We start from the raw sequence: 2,685 nt of genomic DNA on the forward strand, positions 1-2,685 counted from the left end.
ATACTGATACGATATGAATTACAGCAGGAGATGGTAGCAGCGGATAGTCAGCAGTAACTTGTGCAGACTACTGATACCAACCAAGTGCTGTAGGAGAGTAACCGTTCTCGACGGTTGATTACGATAATCAAGTAATACTACTACTCAGCGGAAATACATCGTGCAACGACACCTAGCTACTGAAAGAGTCACGATGGGGAGCCATAGTAGCTGCACCAGCGGCTTTCCAGTACATAGACGGATCATTATCAGAGGTGGTGGTACTCGACTGAACTAATGGCTGTCGTTGGCCAGACGGCTGACTGCGACCAAGTGACGATGATTGTTGTTGATAGCCCCAATAACTGGCATGGGTAGTGTCCACGCTGAGCAGCAACAGAATGATGAGATGATGCCAACCCTGGAACGCCTTACTCGTCCTGGACCGGACTGTCCAGCTCAACATGCACACCGGATGCGAGCCAATGGATGGGAACCTTGCAAAACACAAAAAGGAGTGGTTCGGTACCAACACAGTGGGGGCGGGATCGTACTCGATCGTCACCGCTGGACATTCGCAGATTCACGGTGGTCATTGCATTAACAGCTTCCTCCATAGTGTTGAACGACACAATACCAAGGCTGAATCGGACAATATCGTCACGCGCCACAAAATTAGAGTCTCGAGAGCTACCTCCGTGAAGATATGATGTGTGCCGAATTGACATGACCAAATTCTGAGAACACTCCAGCGATCTCAGTCTCATCCGTGGTAGATGGAACCTGAGCAATCAAAGACCAATACCATGACTAAAAAAATGAGTCCGATGCATGCCTACTCTGAACACGAGGAGACTAGTTTCTTCTGGATGTCGTCGCATCCTTCTACCGCCAAAACACGACGGATTTTCCTACAGCACACATTATCGATAGCCACAGTAACAAACTCACCTTGCGATGCGTATACTGCCTCGCTGAGGACCCTCTGTTGAGCATCTCATATGAGTCAGGCGAGTCGACAGCCATGGGTCTCACAGAGAGCCTTCGGCCGGTTTCTGCCAATACAAAAAGGTGACCAACGGAGATCGATGAGGACGCAACCCACGTTCGAAGGTGAAGTTATCACAGGTCAACCGAGCTCGTTCCGCATCTTGCTCCGAGTCAAATGTGACCACAGCACATCCAGGCGGGAACGACACCAGTTGGACCTAGTCACGGCAATGCGCCCCTATAAGGTCGCACTGCAATAGACTCACGTCGCGCATAGGGCCGAACAGCTTGAACATCGCGACCACATCTTCGAGGAAGAAGCTTGTGGGCAAACCCGAGATGAAGAGGGTTCGTGACGGACCTTAGACGATACCTCTAAACGATGCTAACAATATGCACTACCGTCTTCGCCTGCCATACCCATCAAGTTCATACCATCCCGACCTGAAAATGATCTTACTCGTAGTCATACATAGATCCAGCGATTACCATCATCCCAGGGAATTTGTCGAGAAGGCCGGCCAGTGCTATCCAGAGGAATACTATCACCCTAAAGTGGTGCACTCGATCAATGCTAGTAGTACTAAATGAGTACCTCAGCACTGTTTCCCGTACGGCCTAGTCTCAACGCTCCTGCAGTCCCCATAGTCGACGACATTTTAGCTTGAGAGCGACTCATCTGCCAAGGAAACATCTCTCAAAAAACAAGGAGAGCCTAGCTTCACCCTGGTATCGTTTCTGGTAGTATCGCTAGCTGTTGCTGAAGCGACACGTTGCTTGGCAGTAGCCGCGGCAGCAGCAGTCGCAGCCGCGATGATCGAAGCAAGGTTCTGAACATAGCCACATACCGCACCTTCGCAACTTCCTAAACCCGACTTTCCTCGCATTCATATATGATCCAGAGCACACACTAGAGGCATTACTCGCATGAAATTTCAGGGGGCCCAGGATGAGCTCAGCGGTTATCAAGTAGAATTGACTATAGAACATACACGTCTCAGTAACAAGCTACCTACCGCTTCACTCATGTGGCCCGAGCTCTCCATCGCTGCAACAGTAGCTGCCGCCACAGCAGCGCTGATCGACGCCAATGACCTTTCGTCCTTCTTAGGACTCTGTGAAGCCGATGTAGAAGCGATAGGGCCTGCTCATTTCCAATCGTTCGAGGGGTCACCATCAAATGCTATGAATCACTCACTCCTATCCGCTGTCGCTTTAACAGTATCCATAGACCGAGACCTTCCATGTTCCTTCGTTTCGGGAGCACCACCCTTAGCCGAAGAGTGAGCAGGCGGGGCTGCTATCATAGACTCTTGGGTCAAGCCTTGATCCGATAGTGCTACCTTGGGGCTTCGGCCAATCCAGTCTCAGAACGATAGGCCGACCACGAAGGTTCGCCTGCTGACCGCTCCCGTACATCTTCATAAACTCTTGCTGTAATAATACAAATCACCACGGCTAGCGAGGCCGAGCTCTATTACGGCTTGCTCAGGAGTGATGAACTCGACGAAGGCGGCTCCATCAGAATTACCATTCTTCCTCACCACCTTCACATCACACACTACGTCCCCTTGTACAGGCCTGTCCATGAACAAAGAGTGCCCACGAAGAGCTCAGATGATGGTATTACTCTATCATGGACAACAGGTCATGCTCATCAACATCCTTAGGAAGACCTCCGACGAACACCTGAATGAGAGCATGCTCTCTCGTAAG

At 50.5% G+C, this 2,685-nt stretch overlaps 1 protein-coding gene across 1 annotated transcript in view; it reads right to left on the reverse strand.

The window, feature by feature from the left end:
• Positions 1-410: 410 nt before the first annotated feature.
• The window catches only part of Pmar_PMAR027959 (hypothetical protein), a gene marked incomplete at both ends in the record, with an annotated part of 4,188 nt that continues 1,913 nt past the window's right edge, over positions 411-2,685 (reverse strand). The window contains 15 exons of the mRNA XM_002773454.1: positions 411-476; positions 534-621; positions 674-762; positions 931-1,034; positions 1,085-1,187; positions 1,236-1,330; positions 1,372-1,413; positions 1,459-1,519; positions 1,565-1,648; positions 1,695-1,799; positions 1,986-2,113; positions 2,168-2,269; positions 2,313-2,403; positions 2,451-2,550; positions 2,600-2,658. Of these exons, the coding sequence (XP_002773500.1) occupies positions 411-476; positions 534-621; positions 674-762; positions 931-1,034; positions 1,085-1,187; positions 1,236-1,330; positions 1,372-1,413; positions 1,459-1,519; positions 1,565-1,648; positions 1,695-1,799; positions 1,986-2,113; positions 2,168-2,269; positions 2,313-2,403; positions 2,451-2,550; positions 2,600-2,658 (1,317 nt within the window). The remainder of the gene's footprint in view (positions 477-533; positions 622-673; positions 763-930; positions 1,035-1,084; positions 1,188-1,235; positions 1,331-1,371; positions 1,414-1,458; positions 1,520-1,564; positions 1,649-1,694; positions 1,800-1,985; positions 2,114-2,167; positions 2,270-2,312; positions 2,404-2,450; positions 2,551-2,599; positions 2,659-2,685) is intronic.

The sequence above is a fragment of the Perkinsus marinus genome (assembly GCF_000006405.1).
Source record: "Perkinsus marinus ATCC 50983 genomic scaffold scf_1104296958914, whole genome shotgun sequence".
NCBI lineage: Eukaryota > Perkinsozoa > Perkinsida > Perkinsidae > Perkinsus > Perkinsus marinus.